We start from the raw sequence: 20,502 nt of genomic DNA on the forward strand, positions 1-20,502 counted from the left end.
CTCTTCCTTCCGGGTTCGAAGTCGTAGGGGGTCTTTGAACTGCTAAATCCTTGGTAGTACATGAATGTGCCGTTGCCATGGCGGTTAATCCTTCGCAGGCTATAGCCTCAGGTGAGGGGTGCAGGTGTTGGAGAAGGAATTATGGCGTCGAAATTGAAGATATATACGAACTCGTACACCAGGAGAAGAAAACTGTCATAAATCACTTATCACTACACTTACGCGTACACGACTAGTATGAGTAGATAGCTCTCAGCTTGGAGAATACACCGATTTAAAAATTAAGTCCTTCCTTTCGGATAAACGTATCAAAGGTGGGGGAAGGCAGGAGCGGTATGAACGCACGTGCAACACCTTGGCCACCTAGCGAGATAGATAGATAGATAGGTAGATATATATATTTTTTTTTATTGTGAACATAACATTCTTATTTACAGGATTAACCGGTTTTTTGGTTCTCTGCAGTCAGGCAGAGAGGTTACATGCTCATATTCTTGTTGAGGTATGTTACATCGAAGTCACTTAAAAGACAAATTACATTTTTTTTTTTTTAGATTAAAGCCATTAAGAGTTATTCTAACATGATACTGTAAAAGATCATAAAAGTGGAAGAACATAGGAGTTTCTGTTGCACAATATTGTCTATTTACATGAGAGTGCCAGCTGATTAATTTTCGCACTGTTAAGCACAACAATCCTTCTTTTGCCACTTTCTTTGGGGGGGGGGGGGATGGTGTCTCTTCTATGCTGGAAAGTGAACTATAATGCAGTCGCCCTGCTCAGCCAGGAGTTGATTCTATGATTCCAGTCTTGGTGGAAAAGATCTAAGGTGTTGTTTTGCCTGTTGTGGTGATACTCGTGTAGGATCCGACTTCTCACCTTTTGTTGGAAGGCTGCAGTGAGTTGTTCAGTTGCCTCTCTCTGTGAAGTTGCTGTGCTGTCTGGTCTTGTATGTCTGAGGTAGAAGTTGTATATTACCGCTTTCGCGGTGATGAAAAGGTAGTTGCAGAATGAATGGTTATTTGACTTCGCATGGACGAGATTGAAATATTCCTCTTCTGTATGAAGACTACCACAGGTGAGAGCTGCCGTTTCCCGAGACAAACTGATTAATTGGGTGTTGACTGGGCATTCCAAGTAGATATGCCGGACTGTTCCTAATTGGTAGCAGAACAGGTAGTTATCTGAGACATTTGAGTTAAATTTTCGTAATATAGTAGGAGTGAGTAATATATTATGCCACATTCTCCACTGAATATCTGCGCCAGGTTTGATGGCTCTTGTGCGATATGGTAGATCCCATTGAAATAGTGTTTGATCAGCTAATGCAGGATTTTCCAATAAAGTGCTTTGGTTCGACTGTTGTGTTAGAGTGCTGTAGATCTTGTTGGTGTTGCTGGGTGTAAGTTTCTCCCATGAGTTATTGGTTTTTATCAGAAAGATAGGCGCCAGATCTTCTGAGTTGGGAGGGCTAAGCCCCTCTTCTGTTATGCTATCAGGCATAGCGGCTTGAAAAGCGGCCTTTACGGTGTCTATCTGATCAGACTGATTCCCATATTCCAGGTTTTGGAATTTGGAAAGAGAATTTGGAAAGCGCCAGGTGAGGCTTGGAAAAAGAATGTTCCCCAAGATCCTCACGCTTCGCCAGCTCCATGGAGGAAAGAAAAACTCTTTCTGAGTGATCGGGCTTTTTACCATCGTCTTGTGAAAGATGGGTTCCATGAGGATTTCAGGTAGGGATGCTGTCTTCACTGTGTGCTGGAGGTTTAGCTTCTTCCATCGTCGAAGGGCATCTTTGTAGAAGTTTGTTAAATTTACTGGCACTTGAGCTGTTGTCATTCTTAAGGTTGTGGAGAGAGAGAGACCTCTAGTGGCAGAAGTGAAAATATATTCAGTGGTGCATTTGTGTGATATTTCCTGTTGTATGGTATTCAGGAGAAATTGAGCGCGGAACGTTGTTATCCTATTGTCAATGGAGGTCAAATTTTGTCCTCCATCTTTGAGAGAAGTACATAGCTTGGAGTATGAAAGCCAGTTTGTTTTATTCCATATGAATCGATATATGGTTGACTTTATTTGTTTGATGAATTGCTCTGGTGGTGTAAGAATCTTTAGTGTATGCCAAAGGACACTGGTGGCTATTTAGTTAACGATTATTGCTCTCCCTCTTGTGGAGACAGAGGCTCGTATTGCTGCCCACTTTCCTAGTACTTGCTTTAAACGCTTGTTCAGTGCCTCCCAGTTCTTATCCATATAAGAGGGTGTGTTTCCGAGGTAAATCCCCAGGTATTTGTTTCCCTCTGTGGACCAGGTACCAGACATTGGGAAATCCGTTCGGTTTTTCCATTTGCCACACCACAGTCCTGTGGTTTTATGTGTGTTTAGTTTCGCTCCTGAGGCTGCCTGATATTGTTGGTATGCCATCTGTATGTTATGGAAGTCCTCTTCTTTGCGGGTTATGATTGTAACATCATCAGCATATGCTGTCAGGGTTATGGTTTGGTAGGGAAGTTTAGGGTGGCATGCCCTGAGCAGCATGCTGAGTCTACACAAAAAGGGTTCAATGGAAATTGTGTAAAGAGGACCGGAGAGTGGACAGCCTTGTTTAATACCTCTGCTGTATGGTGCAGTTATGGTAAGCCTGTTGTGTCATGCAAAACTGTGCCTTGGCATACAACATCTTAATAGAGTGAATGATGCCTGAACCAAAGCCAAATGCTTTCAAGCAGTTGAAGAGGTACAGGTGTTCAACGCGGTCGAACGCTTTTTCTTGGTCTAGTGTTACAAGACCCATTGTTTTACTGTTGTTTTTCGCTATGCTTATGAGATCCCTTATGAGGTGTAAGTTTTCGTGGATTGATCTTCCAGGGATGGAATAGCTCTGATGCCTATTTATAATTTCGCTCAGACCGGTTTTAAGTTTGTTGGCAATCGCTTTTGATATAATTTTGCAGTCTGTGTTTGTGATAGAGATGGGTCTCCAGTTTCCTAGTTTCGTCGCGTCTCCTTTCTTTGGAATGAGTTTAATAACTGATGTTGTCATATTGAGTGGGAAGCCATTGGTATTCGCGTCGACAAAAACTCTGTAGAGGATAGGTCCAAGCTGTTCCCAGAAGGACTGGTAAAATTCAGTGGTGAGCCCGTCCATGCCAGGAGATTTATCTTTAGGTAAGGAGGTGCAGGCAGTTTTCAGATCGTGTATAACGTGATGGGGAGTTCTGTGTTACTCCTTGTTATTGGTGAGAGTCTTTTCACATCGAAGAGAATTATATTCATGGCCTCCATAGATGTTGAGTTGGCTTGGTACAAATTTTTGTAGTACTGCAAGGTATGTAAGAGGATTTCGTCATGATTTTCTATGATGTTTCCATTATCTGTTTTAATAGCAGATATGGTGGTGCACTCTTGTTGGCGTTTTTCTAGTGAGAAGAAATACTTTGTGGGGGCATCTGCGAAGTTAATATGTTTGCGTCGTGCTCTTATTAGTGCTCCTCTTGCAGAGTGCTCTAGGTGTGAGCGTATGGTGACTTCTAGGGATTGGTATTCCTCAGATTCTGGATGATGCAATTGCTGTTGTTGTTGCAAATTTTTAAGGACTGAATGCTTTTTCAAATTTCTTCTGTGACTATATTTTTGGGTGAATACCCTAACTTTGGATTTAAAAAGTGACCACCACTCGGAAATTGATTGTGAAGTAGGTATATCTCTGATGAGAGTTTCGATTTAGATTTTGGAGGTTCTGAGATATTCTGTATCCTTTAGTAGGCTGTTGTTAAAAATCCAGTATGCTCCTCCTTTGTGTCTGGTGTGTCCAGGAATGCAAATGCTAAGAAGGATGGAATCATGGTGTGATGCATGAGATGGATGGTAATTGACTGTCCTGATGTAGGGTATTGTGTGCATCGAAGTGTAGTATCTGTCGAGCCGTGCCTGGAATAGGACACTGGTAGGACCACCTTTGGCTCTCCAGGAGAACACTTTCTCATGTGGGTGCAAGTGTCTGAAGGTGTCAGTCAGCTCGAGGTCATTTATTACATCCTGGAGAAGCTGAGCTAGTGCGTGTCGAAGTTCTTGGCATTGCTGTCTGTCCATTGCAGGATCCAGAGTGCAGTTGAAATCCCCTGCAAGTATGATGTGGTCATTCACCTTGCTGAGGTGGTTTCGCACAAAGTCTAGTACCTGCACTGCAAGCTGTTCATTTTGTGGGATGTATATGTTAATGATATATATTTTCTTCCCTGTCTGAGTTGTAATGAGTACATATATTGCTCACCCAGGAAAGGTATCGATTATTTCTACTTTTAGAGCGCTGTTTTGGCGAATTCCAATGCTGACTCCAGATCCATGAAGTTGTATGGCAGGACAGTGGTGCATGGTATAAGGCCAGTTCTTCCAGTGTTGATATGAAGCTTTGCTGTTGCAATGGAAGTTAGTTTCCTGCAGCATAACTATTTCTGGCCGGTGGGCAAGGATATGCTGCAGGACCAGCCTGTTTCGCAGTGGTGTGGCACATCCTCTAGCGTTTAGTGAGAGAAGGTTTACTGAGGTGCTCATTATTTTATGGTTTAATTTTATTTGGTGCGGTAATCTTCACTTCCTTTACGGATAGTTACGCTGCCGCTGGGATTCAAGCCCGTTTATCAGGTAGTATATCCTTTTTCTGAGATTGGTGGTTTTTCTCCCTTTTTTTTCTGACAGAATAGTTCTTAATTCTTCCAGCTGTGTGATAAGGCCACTGATGTCAGTGGTGTAGTCATAGGCTGTCAGCAGCTTTTGTGAAGAGCCTCGAACCTTTTTAAGAAAGCTCTGAAGCTGCTCATTTGTAAGTGGGCCTTCAGTGTGAGGAAGACCTGCATTTCCAGTTTCCTCTTCATCATCTGAGGACTCAAGAAACTCGATCTCTTCATCCCCTCTACAGGCTGTTGGGAGGGTTCCAGAATGCTTGGAGGCAAAGGTTCCCTGCTGCAGCTGCGCTGGTTTGTCTTTGGTTGTTTTTCCGTTTTTGTTTCTTGCTCCGCTTCGTTAGTTAGTTGTCTGTGTTCTGTTTCCTCTTCTCTAGGATTGCTTTTACTCGATCTTGGTGGAGGTTCTTCCGAAAGGTGGGTTTGGTTAGTGCTACCAATTGATTTTGTCTCCCCGGTGCTCGACTGAGAGCTGTTTCCTTGAGATCTTTGTTGTTTGTTAGGGATGCTCTGTTTTTTGGGGTTGGCTGCTTGCTGCTTCTGAATCTCTGATCTGCTAGGGTTGGTAGTATTGTTATCCGGTTTCTCATTTCTGTGTATATACGGGCATAACTTCCTTACATGGCCTTCTTCGTGGCAGTAAAAGCACTGAGCAGCAACAGTAATATAAAAGGTGTAGGGTACTCCGTCTATTTCTGTGTTGATTATTTTGGGTATGGAGCCGATTGTATTGTCGCCAAAGTGCATTAGAGCCTGTCTTCTAAAGCTCTTGATGTGAGCGAATTCAGGCCTAGTTGTAGAGGCGCGTAGCGTTCTGATTTTACCTGTCACTGTGCCGTATTTTGATAGTAATCCGCGAAGCATTTGATGGCTTATTTCCGGTGGGACATTTGACACTGTTACTTTTGTGGGAGCAACTGCGATTGGTGAGACATTCACGTGGCATGCTCCGATGTCTATTCCCTTTTCGATTAATGTCTCAGACCAAGATGCGTCGTTAAAGTACATTTGTACGGTTCCGCCAACTCTTGAAATGTGAGTTATATTTTGGGGGGGGACATATTGGACTACTGCGTCTAGATATTTTTCCAGTGGGGTATTTTCAATTGCGAAAATTACAATTCCGTTGTCTCGGGAAACGCAGTTGGCTAGCTGAACGTTTGTACGCGCGGTGGTGGTTGTTGCAGTAGTATTAATTCGCGCGGAGGTATTAGCTACAATGTTAGCATAAGAGACAGAGAGTACTGACCTTTGTCCGTTGTTGTCCGGGGGGGCTGAGACTGATGTCTTTTCCTTCTCGGGAGCTGTGGCTGGCGTCTTTTCCTTGATCGGAATCCTGCGACCTTGGACCAATTCCTGCTGAGCTCAGGCGTGGACCGGCTGTTGGTGGTGATATGCTGGGGTTTTTACTGGCCATTGCTTCGGGCGAATAAGGGGAAACGCAAGCTATCACAAATTCTCGGCACTCGAAGACATGCCGTTGTAACAATAAGCACACGAACAATGAAGATTTTTAAATTTTAAAATAACTTTTCCTAGCTTCGCAAAACTAGAAAACTAATTTTATAACGCGATAGATTAGGTGCTTACGATTATGTAGGTATAAATCTTGAAGTAGATTGACTTATTCGACCGCACAAAATACAACTTTAGGCAAGAGCGACCTTGGACACGTCTGCACCCTTCAGCGTCGCGAACTTGGCCTGAAGAAACTACTATATTGTAGCATTAGTCCTGTGATATAGATAGATAGATAGATAGATTATTATTATTATTATTATTTGTGACACCTCCAAAGAGTCCGAAGGCTCATCGCGGGAGGACACTCACTGTCAACTCTCGGTCTCCACCACTACATTGAACCTCTACTAAAAAGCATCCCCATCAGCGCCATCTACTGCACCATCACCACAACTAGTATTTTTGTCTGTAGATTGCGTGTGTTCTGAAGGGTCGATTTTCTGGATGAAACACGGGATGAAAAACCCGAGTTTCCAGGAGAAAAAACCCTCTACTAACGTATGAGAAAGGCTAACTCACTTTCCGTTTACATGTAAAGATTCCTCATGTCATGATGAGACTCGAGTTTAGTCCTTTTCCAATTGAACGGTGCAACGTACTATATATAGATAAATATATATATATTTATATATTTATCTTTTCATATATTTTTCGCAGTGCGACTTAAAAATCAAATTTTATCTTCGTTAAATCTGCATCTGCCCGTATCGCGCATGTAGTTATAAGTAGAAAATTTGTATTAGGGAAAATACCTTTTAGTACGCATGTACGTCAACTGTTATAAAGCGTTTATTGTTGAAAATTGTCTTCCTTTTTTTTCTGCCAGGAAAGCGCATTAAAAATCACAAGTGTGTTCATCTCAAGCTGAACACTTTATTTTCTGGTGAGTTACATACAATATGTAACACTTTTTTTTATGTAAAAATATTATTTTTATAATAATGGCCACTTAGAGTGCTTTTGCGATATGGTTGAAAACAAAATTAGTGAATTAATTGATGGGGAAATAGATTTAAATGAGGAGGAACTGGTACAATTAATAGGCAACCAACTGGCGGAGAAAGTTTACAGAAAAATTAGCAGAAGGATTGGAGTTGCAAGAAAATTAGGAAGTTATTTTATGGATAATGAATCTTCAATGGAGCGCTCCGGAAAATTCAGGAGACAATTGGATATTTATTTAGCTTCACATTATGAACTTTATGAACAATTGCAGCATGGTGGTAAGCAAGGACTTATTACTGACTTCTTGTTAACCAAACCAGCCGAAGTATGCGATGAGAATTATACAAATGATGTCCAAGAGATTTCAAGTGGTGAGAACGTCCAGCCACTCGCAAATAAAGAACATCTACGAAATGTTGTTTTTGAAGATAGTGATGACGATTAAAATATGCACTTTATTTTATTTTGGCTAAAACATTTATGCATTATGTGCAATGAAGGTTATGTAAAATTTATAAGTTTATACTATGTATTTGTTTCATAGTTTATGTTTTCTTAACTTACATGAATTACCGGAATAAAATAAAATTATTTTTTGTTGGATATATCATTGTTGTTTATATATATCAATAAAAACGATTTCAAAACCTAATCCTGCTTTTTCTATGTGATCTGAGTCTCGCATAACGTGATTTACATAACGCGGCATTTCTATGGGAACCTAACATCCACGTTATACGAGGGTTACCTTATATACTCTTTCAATTTCCTGGGATAGATCTGAAAACATTTTCCGCTGCCATGATGAATTTGAAAGAAAGATAGTGGAATCCAGGGAGATCGTCCTTAATCCTGAACATTTAAACAACAATTTAAGCTATAACATCCCTGATAGCCATACTGCTGTTATTCAGTACTGGTGTTCTCGAGAGTCTGCTACCACGCATACAACAAGCAATGGCAGGTAAAATAGAACAACTTGAATGTTAATACAACGTTTTTTATTTCAATTATGTACTGCAATTTATCTGTGCGTCTCAGTTTTTTTAGAATCTTCATTTTTTATTATTGTTTCCTCTTCCTAAAAAGATACCTGATGTGTAAAAAGCCGAAACTAGTTGTTTTTTATCATTAAAGCTTTTAATTAATTCTCGGTTTTTTAGTCCTTAAACATCTTTCTAAATGTATCAGAGTAACCGAGTCAATGCTCATGAATATATATATATATATATTATAATCATTTTACTCAGTGGGAAATATTATTAAAAAGTTTTAATGACTGATACCGAGAGATAAAGAGATGACATGATATATTTGAAAAGACTACTAGTACACTAGTTTCGTTGAATTAATCAACACATTCAGGTATCACAAAGAAGTATATAAAGAATTACAGACTTAAAATTGCATTAACAGAACAAATACAAAGGAAAGTAGCGTGTTTGAAAACAAATTGCGACCTTGAGTTCCAAATAAACGTACACTACGCGCTGTCAGGAGTGCGCCAATACTGAACAGAGGCAACGTGTGCGTCAGAGAGATTGAAACTTAGGATGTTGTTGATATGGGAATAATCTAGAGAAATTTCTCTAGATTCGACAATCTTTCTCTCGAGCTTATCATAGAACACATGGATGTCAGAAGTTTGAGTCCAGTTCACAATGTGTTGGCGGCCATCGTCTGAGTTAGCTGAAAAGAGAACGTGGTTAGAGAGAGAGCACTGGCTCTAGTCCTGTTATAGGAGATATCTCTACGGTGTTTTTCCAAACGTCAAGGATAGATTTAGCAGTCTGGCTTTCCACAATCACATAAAATCTTGTACACTCCTGGAAACTGAGTTGAAAAATGGTTCTCTTTAGGTTTACTAAGTATTGAACGAAGATTTGGAAGCGTAGTAAAGCAAGTAAGTTCTGAAGTTAAACGTCTTGAGAATTTTTGAAAGGTTTGGTGAAAGAGAGCTGATGTAAGGCAAAGAGATGAACGCTCTGGGAGAAGAGGGATCTTCAGAATTAGTTGAGTGACTGTGGGGGGGGGGGAGAAATTTGTCAATTTTATTAGGAGATAACTCTTCCAACTCAGTTTTAACTTTATGTAATAGATAATTATATCTATTATATATGATCACAACGAAAGAGTGATATTAATAGGTTAATCTCCTTAGCAATTAGATATTTGCAGTATATATTTATATATATATATAATTAAAAAGTTTTAATGACTGATACTAAGAGATAGAGAGATGACATGGTATATTTGAAAAGATACTAGTTTCATTGAATTGATCAACATCTTCAGGTATCACATTAAAAATAAATACATAAAAAATTACAGACTTAAAATTGCATTAACAGAACAAGTACAAAAGACAGTAGCGTGTTTGAAAACAAAATGTATATATATGTATATTTATTTATTTATTTATTTATTTATTTATATATATATAAATAAATAAATATATATATATATATATTTTTCAAGCCGCCAAAATTCAAAATGACAATAAATTGAAACTTATTAAAAAATGCCAAGCCCTTAGAAAAACACAAAGTAATTTGACTTCTTTAAAACCACACCTCCATCCTGACAAAGTTCTGATTAACAAATCAACTTATATGTTATATTCTTTCTGATGCAGAGAAAAGTGTCCTCAATAAAGGCCTAAATTTCGTTTTATCTCCTAGATCCCAAAGGATTATTACTTACAAAGAGCGAAAAAGCTACCTCCTTTCTTCCTACCCAAGAGGCAAAGCTACTCCGCATTGAATCCATTTTCATCATCAATAAGGCCAAGCAACCCTACTGACAATATTTCTTCATCGGAAAGCCAAACTCTTAAGAATTTACAAAAAAACAAAACTATAATTATTCTTCTCGCGGATAAAGACAACGCCACAGTTGTTCTTAACATTGATGAATATCAAAATAAGATGATGGAATTGTTACAGAGTGACACTTACTCGATACTCGAGAGAGATCCCACTCGAGAACTCAACGGGAGCAACGATTTACTGAGAACTACCTCTAAACTACCACGAAACATTCACCTTGCTCTTCGTTCTCTCCATCCGCTTATTCCACAATTATACGGGCTTTCTAAAATTCACAAGGAAAATACCCCACTTCGACTTATCGTAGAAGGAATTTACTCTCCAACATACCTTTCCAGATATCTAGCAAAATCTCTCAAATGTTTCTCAGTTAAGTCATCATTCTTTATTAAAAACTCCTGGGATTTCGTATCATGGATAAAAAATATCATTATTAAGGAAGATGAAATCATGGCAAGCTCTGACGTAGTCTCCTTATTCATCAATGTTCCTACAGACGAAGTTTTTGTTTTACTCAAGGATAAATTATCTAAAAAGATCATGGCCTTACTTACTCATTGCATCTACTCAGGATATTTCAAATTTCAGGATACCATCTATAAACAGAATCATGGTTTTGCAATGAGTAATCCGTTGTCTCCTGTACTTGCTAACATCTATCTAGAAGATTTGGAAGTCTCTTCCTTTTTTGCTGTCAAACTGACCCGTTCCTCAGAAAAACTTAAAATCTTGATTCGAAGGCACTTGGTTTGGATTAATTGTAGTCGTTTGACGTTGCTTGGAGAGGTGTGGCTCCACGCTGGTGAACCATAAGTTAGAATACGTCTGATGATTACTTTGTATATTCTTAATTTGTTTTCTGGACTGACTTTGCTTCTACGGTTGAGTAGAGGGTAGAGCTGAGCTATTGCAGAGTTTGCTTTGCTGTAAGCATGAGCGATGTGGGAGTTGAAGCTGAAATGATTATCTAGTTTGATTCCTAGGTATTTTACTTCTTTTTGTCATGGAGTAACAGTATTGAACATCGTGATTTCTCCATTCTTCTTCCTTGTAAATGTGCTTTCTTCCTTGTAAATAGAATGGCCGTACTTTTATCTGCATTAACATCAATCCTCCATAACCGAAACCATTTTTCAAGATTCTTTGCTGCATTTTTAATCTTTGTGTGGCCAGGTATGGTCTGAGCGATCTGGTCAGTATCACCATGTCATCCGCATAAAATGCCATGGTGGTTGATGTCGTGTTTGGGACATCAGAGGTAAAAATGTTAAAGAGCAACGGCGATAATAGGGAGCCTTGTGGGACACCTGCTGCGATGCTTCTTGTGGTTGATCTGAGCCCACGCAGTTTCACTTGAAATTTTCGGTCTTTTAGATAAGAATCTATGATTTGGATGAGGTTTAGCGAGTATTTTGCAGTAATTAGTTTGTGGATGAGGCCTTTGTGCCACACTTTATCGAAGGCCTTCGCCACATCTAAGAAAATTGCACCTGTATGTTGTCTCCAGTTAAATCCAATAGTTATGTACTCTATAAGTCTGTGAATTTGTTGAGTTGTGCAGTGTCCAGTTCGAAAACCAAATTGTTCTTTTGGGATTAGACCTAGATTGTCCGTTTCACTTTGTAGGCGTTTTAGAATTACTTTTTCTGCTATTTTCCCCAGGCCTAACAAGAGGCTGATAGGTCTGTAATTCTGGGGGGACTGAGGCGCCTTCCCTGGCTTGTGGATAAGGATACATCTGCCTGCTTCCAGCGAGTGGGGAAGTAGTTGAGTCTTAGCATCGCGTTAATGATAGCCACTAGATACATTATTGTTTTGTGAGGGAGTGCTTTTATAATTTTGTTTGAAATCTGGTCAGGACCTGGTGCTTTCCTGTTATTGAGGTTCTTGATGATTTGGTATATTTCATTTGGCGTGGTATAGTTTGTGTTATCATGGGTGGTGGAACGATGAAGTGCATAGTACTTGCTTGTGGATTTTTTCAATGAAGCGCAAGTCCGCATGAGTGTAGTTTGGTTGAAATTGCAGCTCCAGAGAGTCTGCAAAAGCTTCTGCTTTTTCATCATCTCGGTATACTATACCTTTTTCTCCGTGTATTGGTTTTATGTTGGGGGTGATCGCTGCGGAAGGCTTTAGTCATTTTCCATAGTGAGTTATCTTCAACTTTTAAGGAGCTTAGTTTCCTCTCCCATTGCTGATTCTTATGGTCTTTTATTGCATATCGGACTAGGTTTGTTGCTCTGTTAAGCTCTTGCTTATCCTGAGGTGACAGTGTTGTATGGTACCGACGCCGAATTCTGTTTTTGCTGCGGATAAGCTTTAGAATCTCTTCTGGGATCAGGTTAGTTTGGGCTGGAACAGTAACTATGGAGGCTGTTGCAAGGCCAATTTGGATTGTGCTTTCCAGTTTGTTGATCGCTATGTCTTCTTCTTTGGGTGAGGAGATAGATGGGACGGGACCTGTGATGTTCTTGAGAGATGAGTTGAGCTTCTTCAGATTTGTATAGGATTGTTCAGGGATGGTTTCTGCTTCTCCGTCTAGGCTGAGCAGAACTAGATTGTGGTCGGAGCTAAGATCATTAATAACCTGCAACTGGAATTGATGTGGGGTGTTCCTGAAAATGGCGATATCCAGCACGTCAGGTTTGCCAAGTGGTCCGTAGTGTGTTGGTTCAACAGGACCTGCTATGGTGATGTTTCTTGTCATAGCGAATTTGTGTAGGCTCTTCCCATTATTATTGGTGTTTCTACTGTTCCATGCAGGATGTTTTGTGTTTAGGTCTCCCTCCACTATTGTTGCTTCGTTTGTGTCAAGGAGCTGGGGGAGGTCTGAGGCCAGAAGTGGTTTTCCTGGAGGGTTGTAGACTGAATATAGTTTTAGACTGCCTGTGTTTTTTGTATGTATTTCAATTCCAGTTTCTTCCAGGTTTGTGGTTTCTGATTTCTTGATCTCGTTGTATCTAATGCTTTTTTTGACAAATATAGCAGTTCCGCCCCCTCTAGCGTTGGTATATCTGATCTTAGCAGCGTGTAGTGCCTTATTTTGGGGTTGTCGCAAGGCCGAAGATGCGTCTCGTTGATTAAAAGAATGTCTTACTTATAACTTTCAGCAAATTCTTTTACTTCCAGGAGATTGTTGTTTAGCCAGTTGGCATTCCAATAAGCAATCTGTAATGAGTTAGTTAAGTTGATTGTGTTATCCATTAATCATAGAGAAGATGACTTGTGTATTTTTGAGGAATTTGTTGGTGTCAGCCTGATTGGGATTTGTTTTGCTAAAGGCTGTTACCTAAAGTAGCAATTAGGGTTGCTGCGGTGGTTTGGTTGCAAGATGCTAGTTTTCTATTTGTAGAGACCGCAGATGTATATGACTTTTCAGGAGTAACGACCCGTGTTTTGGTTTCAGGTGTAAATCGCTTCTGATTGGGCAGGGGTTGTTCCTCTCTAGCCTTCTGCAGGTTGAATGGGTGGAGTGGGCATCCCTTGTAGTTTGCTGGGTGAGGACCGCCACAGTTCGCACACTTAGCAGACGTGGTTCGTGGTTTAACGCAGGTGTGTGAGGGATGGTTGTTACCGCATTTCACACACTCGTATTCCGCTTTGCATAGCTTTTGTGCATGCCCATACTTTTGACAGCGATGGCATTGACCAACTGAAGCCTTTCTTCTGAGTGGCTCAGTCTTGATGACCAAACTGCATACTATTTTAAGGTCGTAAATTTCTCTATGCTTTTTACTGATCTCGACCAAGACCAGAGGCATAAGGCGCTTGTCAGCACGATACATTCGTGAAATTTTGATCGGCTCTAGGCCCTGTGATCTGAGGTCAGTAACTATTTCTTCCATTGGAATGGTCTCAGCCAGTCCTCTAACCACGACTTTTAAGTTTTTTTCGCTTTTGAGCTGAAATGTATGATATGTGACTTTTAGTTCATCCATAAGTCTGGTGAGCTAGCGGTAGTCCGAAATTCCTTCAGGTTGGATTCGGATTCCTTCATCTGTGCTTTTGGCTGATGTAAATTTGATGTTTGTATTCCTCATCGTTGTTGTGATAGCAGACCATTTTTCTTTTGTTCTTAAGATTACCGGTGGAATCCTCTCTTTGGGTTGTACCTTGGAGACAGTCTTTGTTCTTTCATCAGGTTGTGCTGTTAATTCCATTGGAGTTGTTTTTTCCAAGGGTTGACATGCTATTTCAGGCTCTGCTGCTGGTGAACTCTTCTTACGCTTTTTTCTGCTGACAACCTGAAAGTCTGTAGAGTTATCTGAGTCCACTAGGGGCTGGTCGTTAACTGGTCACATAATCTCTCTGGTGTTATCCTGAGAAGTGCTGGGAAGAGGGTCAGGGGATTGACAGTCCTATGTATCCACCTCTTCTACTTGGTGGATTGCCACCTTACCTGGCCATTTCCTTTGTAGTAGGCCTCCAATATGCTTAAAGACAGCCAAAAGCTGTTTGAAATCAAGCTCGTCGTATGGAGAGTCCATAGTTTGGCTTGAGAGAAACTAGCAGTTTCCCGGGTAATCCTGTAGACTGAGAGTCTACTAGCAAATCCCGTAGACAGCTTAGAATAAGCGTCTGCCAGCAAAAAGTTAGTCTGTTATAGGAGACTATCCTAAAAACGAGGAAAAAGGAGTTTCAGGAGCTTACTTGGACACCGTGCGGCGATTTACCTCCCTAAAAACCATTCAACCACCACTGGTCCTCATTGCGGATGGAGCCTGCCGGCCATTAGACCTCTGCATATTTCATACAAAGGGGGAGATAGTAGATCACGAACTGTGTTAGTTCCAGTGCAATGCGAGCTTCCCGAAAAACCCTATATATAAAAATCAACTATGTAGAGTCTAAAGGAATACGGCCGATCACAGTGACAGCAAAAACTAATCGCCATATATATATATATATATATATATATGGCGATTAGTATATATATATATATATATATACTAATATATATATATATATAGAAAGTGTTTTACTTTTACCTTGGGTATAATAAATGTTAAAGATACCAAGCTATTTTAAACCTGGTTTTACTCCATTTCCCAAGTAAGCAAACTGACAGGTAAGTCAAGTTTGTGCCTGCAAGTATTGCAAGTCTAGGTGATCCCACACGTAGTGCAAGACCAAAGCAACTCGTGGTAAAAGGTGAATAAGCTCTGATCACTATTCTTAATATTTACCCTTAATGCAAAGCACACGGAGGAGATGCATGATTAAAGGCAATGCTATGTATTAAAGGCAAGGGGCCACTACCCCGACCGGTTTCGACCTTTATTGAGGTCTCATCAGTGGGAGTCAGGCTAGAAATACGAAGATTTTGTAATACAGAGCTTATAAGTATTTTACCAGAAGAAATTACCATAAGATGTTTTAACCTTATTAAATAAAAATCTCAGGAGGAGAGATAGATGTAGAAAGTATTTTACCTTGGGAATAATAGATGTTAAAGATTATGGGATTTTTATTTAATAGGTTAAAACACCTTATGGTAACTTATATATATATATATATATATAAATATATGTAAATTTTAAATATATATATTTTTTTATTTTGATTTACGCTCACACGTAGACCTACACCTTTTACGGTGTAGGCATTCATACGGTGTAGAACCGAAATCGTAAGGAATAGGTTGGTTACTCCTTATTCCTGGAGGTATCCTATGTCTGTAGATGTGTGTTCACGGAGCGGGTTTGCCTGCTTACGGGTGGAAAATCCCCAGGCAAACTGCAGTCCACGCCCATGACCGGCTAACTTGGCTATAGCTGAGAAAGATCCTTAAGTTCCTCACGTCAGCGACGGGAATTGAACTCAGGACACTCCTTTCCCAGGCTGCGGAGCGCGTAAGCATCGGCTAACCCCGCGGCGTCCATAATTAGGGGTACATAATTTACAAAAATGTGAACAAATATTTTTGAAAGCTTTCTTAGTAGCCACTTCAACTGTGACATTACCACTGAAATTTCAGATCCAATCAGAATTCAGAAAACACACTATAGTTAAATACGTGCAGACCTGTGCATTTGATTTTATTGAGTTTATGTTCATTTTTATTTTTAAAAGTTTTCCTTGTACTGTATGTTACAATCTGAACTGATATGTGATATAGAAGATTTTTCTTAGTTCAGAGATGAAAAATAAGCATTAAATGGAGGAATATGCCTAACTTGCAATGCTAAATTTCGACTAAACAGCAAAACGGATAAGAAAAGTCATAGAAAAAAAAATCTTACCTCAGTCGGTAAGTACAACTGAACCTATAATGATGTTTCTTATTTCACTCAGATGTAAGTGGATAACATCAGAATAGCAATGCAAAAGCGTGGATTTCAAATGACGAAGGGAAAGAAAAATTATTTAACAAGAACTGAATTTGTAGATATTAAAACGGAGCAATAAGGAACCCCTTCCTTTTTTTTTTTCAGATTTCTGTTGATTGAATAGTATGAATAACACTCATTAATTCCAATATCCCCTTTGATATCTGCTTTCAAGGTTGAATACTGAGAATAAAGTTCGATTGGAATTGAAGGGACTTTCGATATTGAACTAGGGCGCAATTTTATTTATAAACACAACAATAAACAGCGAAAGTATCCAAGTTTAATTGTTTAACTTACAACTGGTTTGTGAGAAACGATCATATTGAATCAAGAAACAGTTTGTATTCGTTTTGCCTAAAACATTTAATGAAACACATTCAATGTAGAATATGAATATCCCGTTCTTCATCTAAGGTTGATTTCGTGGTAATACTAATATATAATGGTCACACATCCCGCAAAACTATTCTGAAGCCCATAAACCAACTGCTTGATATGGACTTGATTTGGACTACAAATCAGCCACCCACCTGCGGTTCCCCTGACGTCGAGTACAATTCATGCACTTAATATTCGCGAGGCCCTCTCCGCACATCCTCTCCTCTACCTCATACGGACATGCACGCGCCTCCCATCCTCCAATCCTTATCTGTACACTTCGAATCCCAATGGATGACCCATAAGAGTGTGAACCACCATTGCAGGCTACTTGTGCCCTTCTACAGCCTTATTACTCTCAGCAACCCAAAGATTAATAAGGCTGTAGAAGGGCACAAGTAGCCACCAACTTTCATTATGGAGTGCTATTTATAGGATATCATTGATTATGACGCAACAATTGTTGTAATGAGTTTCTCTCTTCGACAATTAGATTTCCAGCGAATTTCTCGATTCACCAGAAATGGTAAACCTTTGATACTTTCATTGTGATGTCACTTTGACTTTCTTGTGCACTGTGATAATTCTTTTGGTGGATTAGATTTTCAAATCGGATGGGATCTGCACTTTTAATTTACAGTTAGACGTTTTTTTAAATGCTGATTTAAAAAGCCAGTCTTTGTACACCCTTGTTTTAAAACAGTCGGATTTGTTAGTAGAGTCTCCGATCAAATTAATAGCTTTATTTCCTAATTTCTAAGATGCAGTTTGAGGAATTGTATAATTCGTAGATTCAATATAACTGCTAATCGTATAAAATCAAGCTAAGCTTGGATTACCAACCCTGATAGTTTTGTGGAATTCCTGTATTAACAATCACAATTAGCAGATGCAACTGAAATAGATGTAATTATCTACGCCCTCGATGAACATGCGAATAAAAGCAATACACATATAAACAGAGTCCTGTGGCACTTCTGCATTGCTGAAGAAGGGTGAAGACGTAATTCTCATGATTGCAGTGAATTGTCAAAGAGAAATCTGCCTGTCCAGCTACAGAAGGAGAAAAGCAGATATATTAGAATGAATCAGTTTTATACGAGACAGCCAACTCCTCTTCACTTCACTTATTCATTTGGCTTTATTCATTCATTCATCTAAAATTTGGCTTTATTCATTCATTCATCTAAAATTTGGCTTTATTCAATCATCTTCACTTATTCATTTTACTTTAGCTAGTCCTATGAGCTGAGGATTCCGCTTCTTCCAGCATAAAGATATTTCCTGATCGTTCGCCTGTTAGATATTGTGGTTCAAGAATTTCAGAATTCTGTCCCTCGCATTAGTTCCGAATGCCGCAATTCAAGCAAAACTTTTAATTTCTCTTTGGGGCTGTTTTGCTGCGCACTAAACAGAGGACACTGTTTTGATGAACTAGAAATAATCCGTTTTTACAGATATTTCCAGCTTGATATCCCGTTTTTAATTCCTTTGCAATAAAAGTTGGCAAAATGATTCCAATTGAAATAATTAATTTCGCGATATCTAGGGCGAATCGTTTAATGAAATCTAAGATCTCTTATTAAAATTGCGGTTACTGGTCTTTGGAATATTGAGAATGAAGACAGTTTGAAAAAATGCGATTTGCAGAAATTGGTGGATAGAAGGACGACAGGAGTTATTACCAGATTAATGTGCGGGAGATTTTGCGTTCAATGGATGAAAATAATAGGGGCAAACGTCATCCCTGAAAGCTGTATAAAGAGAGTGTGAGCAAGGTGATGAGGAGCAGGTTGTTTTTGCATAGGGAGTGAGCGATTCGAATGCGTTACCCCAGAGTGCGCGGAGACAGTGAACATACTTAAGCCGCGGTATGATAAACTGTGCGTGTAACAGGGCACCTCCCATGATGAGCCTTTTTAACACAACAGGTTTTAATAATAAGAAGAATATTGTTGTAGTTTGGGTCAAATAAAATTATTTGTCAGATCAGCATTTCTGCATTCCTAGGCCAAAGCCTCCCTGTTGCTAAATTCAATAATTCATCTTTGCATTTCAAGTTTATTGTTAAATTAAACTTCAGATTTTAATCTTAAATCATCACTAGTAAAGTGAGGGTTCGTAGCTCAGCCAGTTTCAATGATTTTCTTTTTAATTCACACGAAAAAATGCAATATAATAAATAACAATATTTATTGGAGACGGTGAACGAACTGACAACTGCCCTGGTTCGTTTGTCCTCTCTACAGCCAAGAGGCTACATGTTCTAACAGTGGGACCAGCACTGCGACACTGCAAGGAAAAAATGAAAAATTTTAATTTTGTTTGTGTTTATAAATAATAGCAAAGCTTACAACATTATAAAAATGCAATACAACATGTTAAAGGTTACAGCTTATGTTTCGACATTGAATAGTTAATAATTGGAATTGTTCGATTAAAGCTTTAGATTACGAAACAAATTGACTGTTATCTAATGCAGTGTCGGAATTACCAAGTCGACCAATCGCAGCCAGTCTCGCCGATATTCGTTTGCGCTTGTGATTACACGCTACAAGTTATTCCGACACTGCTTGGTTGGGCCGTGTATCGTATGCTGGCGCCCATTATTTCTGTGAGATAAGAAACTTTTATTATTGGTACCTGTTCGTGGTGAGGGTAAACTATTTTTTGCAAATCTTATTTTATTCTGTTAAAATAACATATAATTATTTATTTATTATAGATACAAGGCTGAATGACGATTGTCACTGTCAGGGCCAGTTTTATCATTAGCGAACCTAGGCAATCGCCTAGGCGCGTTAAGACTTCATTGTGTCTATATAGAGAGAGACAATGTATAGAGCCGCCTAAATTTTCTTTGCCTAGGGGTATCAGATACTCTCGGACCCGTCCTGTTCACTGTTGAAAATATGAAATGAATTATATTTTTTCAATTATCGTTACATGCAACAAATACACTAAATTCTAACGCAGTGTCAGAATTATTGCGTTTGACGAAATACAGCCAGACGCACCGACATTCGTTTGCACTTGTGATTGCACGTAACAAGATCATTGCGACACTGCTTGGTTGGGCAGTGTATCGTATGCTTGCGCGTGTTATTTCTGTGGGATACGAAACTTTTTTATTATTAGTGTTTGTTCGTGGTGAGGGTGAAATATTTTTAATAAAGCATTTTTTAAATATGTAAATTTATTTATTAATAAATTGGCTACTGATTAGGAAAAAAAGTATTTTTTTATTTGTTTATTTTGTAAATTGCACCCTCACTTAAAATTTTCGCCAGCCACCACTGTGTTCTAATCCTGCCAAGAGCATAGATGTTGGTGATTGACCTAATAACTCTGTGTGGAAAGGACATCTGAAGCCTACCACTTCTTCTAATAGAAGGTTTTAGTTCCAAAACCTGGTCCCGTACGGGTGTGACCATACGGTATGTATGGAGTCGAGATGTGAATTTAAAAAAAAAACAAAAAAAAAAAACGTATTAGGATTAGGGAACAGGGGAAAGCTGCACTAGTTTATGCATCTCTCCAATACAGCTAATTTAATTTAGTGTTTCGACTAATTTCTCTCTTATTTCATATATATGTATTCAATTGACTTCCTACCATACCAGCTTTGTTGATTCCGTTGTCTATTTCCATATTTAATTTACCATCTTCACTAAAAATCGTGCCTAAGTAGCTGAAATGTTTTACTTGTTTTTATAGATTCTCCATTCACAATGCAGTTGATATTTTCAATGCTTCTGCCTATTTTTTATCGTGTTTATCTTGTTATTGCTGACCCTCATACCATATCTATTAAAA

At 39.1% G+C, this 20,502-nt stretch overlaps 1 protein-coding gene across 1 annotated transcript in view; it reads left to right on the forward strand.

Annotated features, from left to right (window-relative positions):
- The window catches only part of LOC150105787 (uncharacterized), a 180,952-nt gene that overhangs the window by 6,299 nt on the left and 154,151 nt on the right, over positions 1-20,502 (forward strand). The window contains exon 2 of the mRNA XM_090394558.1: positions 7,927-8,112. Within this exon, the coding sequence (XP_090250684.1) occupies positions 7,927-8,112 (186 nt within the window). The remainder of the gene's footprint in view (positions 1-7,926; positions 8,113-20,502) is intronic.

The sequence above is a fragment of the Typopeltis vanoorti genome, chromosome 6, assembly GCF_054136105.1.
Source record: "Typopeltis vanoorti isolate ZY-2024b chromosome 6, IOZ_Tvanoo_1.0, whole genome shotgun sequence".
Taxonomy (NCBI): Eukaryota; Metazoa; Arthropoda; class Arachnida; order Uropygi; family Thelyphonidae; genus Typopeltis; species Typopeltis vanoorti.